This window comes from Triticum dicoccoides, chromosome 2A, assembly GCF_002162155.2.
Source record: "Triticum dicoccoides isolate Atlit2015 ecotype Zavitan chromosome 2A, WEW_v2.0, whole genome shotgun sequence".
NCBI classification, from domain to species: Eukaryota; Viridiplantae; Streptophyta; class Magnoliopsida; order Poales; family Poaceae; genus Triticum; species Triticum dicoccoides.
The window spans coordinates 395,121,818-395,124,436 of record NC_041382.1 but is presented as its reverse complement, the minus strand read 5'-3'; the positions used below and the strand labels follow the sequence as shown (position 1 = coordinate 395,124,436).

The 2,619-nt window shown below is 42.2% G+C and overlaps 1 protein-coding gene across 4 annotated transcripts in view; it reads left to right on the top strand.

Annotated features, from left to right (window-relative positions):
- Positions 1-1,004: 1,004 nt before the first annotated feature.
- LOC119359396 overlaps positions 1,005-2,619 on the top strand; it is a 9,438-nt gene continuing 7,823 nt past the window's right edge. Inside the window, exons 1-3 of one of the 4 annotated variants that reach the window (XR_005172514.1) lie at positions 1,005-1,216; positions 1,299-1,398; positions 1,469-1,535. Coding sequence is in view for 2 of the 4 variants with exons in the window: in XM_037625604.1 (XP_037481501.1) it covers positions 1,020-1,216; positions 1,299-1,398; positions 1,513-1,535 (320 nt within the window). In the remaining 2 variants the exon portion in view is untranslated. Of the gene's footprint in view, positions 1,217-1,298; positions 1,399-1,468; positions 1,917-2,619 lie in introns of those variants that run through there. The other 3 variants (XR_005172513.1, XM_037625605.1, XM_037625604.1) reach the window with 3 other exon arrangements.

Here is a 2,619-nt window from a genome sequence, read left to right as displayed (position 1 = left end):
TGTCTTCAGGCCAGTTACAGTTGCTACCTCTGTCTGTCTCAACCATATATTGCTGCATTAATGTTTTTTGTTTGGTTATCCATGTAAACCCGAAGAACATTTTTGGATAAGCTGGAAGGGAGGTCCCTTATATGGAACTGTTTAGCATCTGCTATTTCATCAGACTAATAGAAAAGGGTTTAAATGACTGTTGTTGCTAGAAAAGGGAAGTCCAAGTGGGGCACAAGATAAATTTATCCTGATATTTTCGATATAAACAATCCATATAAATTCATATTTTTGTTCTTCTCATATAAACAGTCTATATATATATATATATATATATATATATATATATATGTTAATATTCTACATTATTGTATTAAGTTTCTTTTGCTGCACACTCGGTTCATGGCTAGGTACTAATGATCATGAAAGTATTTTTATTATCTGACGTTACACATCTCATTGTATTTTGGGATGTTGTTGCTGAACACGAATATGAAATCAGTTGCTTTTCAATATTTATCCTTGGTTTATGTCCGGCAATATGTTCTTTTTACATTTTGGCATGAAATGGGTCAGAGGACTAGAAACAGAGACGAAAGAGGAGAAAGTTTGGAGCATGATTTGCATGTTGTTTGTCAAGTTGAGATTCATCTGTCAGTATTTTAGTGTTGACATATTGGTGTGAAGAATAAACTAACTGATAATTCTTTATTTATAATTTCCTCTTTAAGGATGAATGAAAAATATATATATCTACGTGCGTTGCACGTGCACGCTTACTAGTTACCTACTAATAAACCACGCATTGTTTCTAGTCGTACTCGCTGGTGTTTTTGCTAAAACCCCCCTCTGTTTCTTTGAAATCAACCCGCAGTTCCTGTTTAAGTGGCATTCTGAAAAAACAATTCATTTTTGCGTAAAACCCCCTGTCGTTTGAACTATTCAACGCGCATTCCAAGCAGATTTGTAAAGAAAAAAGAAAACACAACCCCACACACAGCGCACACGGGCTCGCCTCCTCTCCCTCGCCCATGAAGTCATCGCCGCCCATGCCGGCTGCTTCCGGCGACCTCCGGCGCAGAGCGGCACGCCCCAAGCTGCCCACGGTCCGCGCCTCCCTCCCCTCCATCCAGACTCTCTGCTCCCGGCCTCTACAGCCCGCTCGCAACCACACACCCATGGCTAGGGTTCGGGCATGGCTTCGCCGGCGCGTCTCCGATGGTCCAAAGTTTGTCTTTCCTTCCTTCTTTGGCCGAGATCCGTTGCCCCTACACCTCACCTTCTCTTCATATCCTCTGCTGGAGATGCAGTTGGGGCACGCCATGGGAGTTCCCCATCCACCACGGTCGCCGCCGTCAAGGAATTCTTCAAGGAGATGTCAAGGACACCATGGACATGCAGCTCCTCAAGGTTTTATCCCTCCTTTCCTCTTATATATATCAAGTTCTAACAGTACATTAATCCAAGCAATTGTTTTCAGATCAATTAAGGAATCAATCTCATGATGGTTGATGCTTGATGCAGCGGAGGATCACAGATTCACAGATGTAAGGATCGGGAGAATTGGGCCTCACATTATTTTTTCCAGAATTGGGTGTTGGTACTCTATAAACTGAATTGAGTGAGCTAAATCTGTGCCTCAAAATTGTAGTCTGTAGCTTTATGTGTTACGTCTTAAGATTGAACTAGAAGATTGCCTTTGGGAGTAGTTTTAGTTGGTAGATGTTTCAGGCTCCAAATACACACACATTATGTGCTTAATGTGTGGCATAAACATTATCAATTTTATGCTTAGAAACCAAATCACTGTCCACCCATTTTATTTCTTCATGAGTATTTTGTGTTGAAATCAGATCACCGTTCACCTGTTCTCGTACTGTTGTCTTTAACTTATTTTGCGGATTCTTAATAAAATGCTCAGTTCAGGATGTGATTTTCAGTTTTAGGCATTTGATACTTTTGGCACTGAGCAATTTTTTTCCTTTGAGCGTGTACCTTCAAATGCAAAGTTCTGACTATGATTTCGCACGCGACCACACCGTCATCGGTCGCTCTGCCTACCGAGTGTAACCCTGCCGCCTCCCCCCCTCCCCCCACCTGGGACCTCACCGCCCGCTCTATCTAATATATTTTTCAGTTTTCTTATAGTTGCCAATACAAATGTCCGCTTGAGTGTCAAAAAGCAGCAGTGATAATGAAAAAAGAGCATGGGTTCGTTGCTACATTATAGTAGTTATGTACATCTCAAATTTTTAGCCTAGGATTCTTATTTTGACTGATGTGAGTATTTCTTAGTCAGTCTTCATATTCCAGCTTTGACTGAAAATAACTCTCCTGAAAACTATTGGCAATACTCACAATGTGGTCTACAAAGAAGCATTTGATGATCTTACTTGATAACTTACCGGCGGGCAGAAAATATATCATGTTAGTACCATTCGTAAGCAAACATGTACCTTATTTCTGCTTAGATGTTCTCTGTTTCTTATTTCATAAGTGTTTTGTATGGTGTTCCTGATTACCATCAGAAAAGCCAGAGAGTCCCTTGGATGGCCTCCTGCGCTCTGGCGACTGGCGTCGCCCCCGCCGGCGCGGGCGCCGTGGCCGCCCGGCCCCCCTGCCGCCACCCCC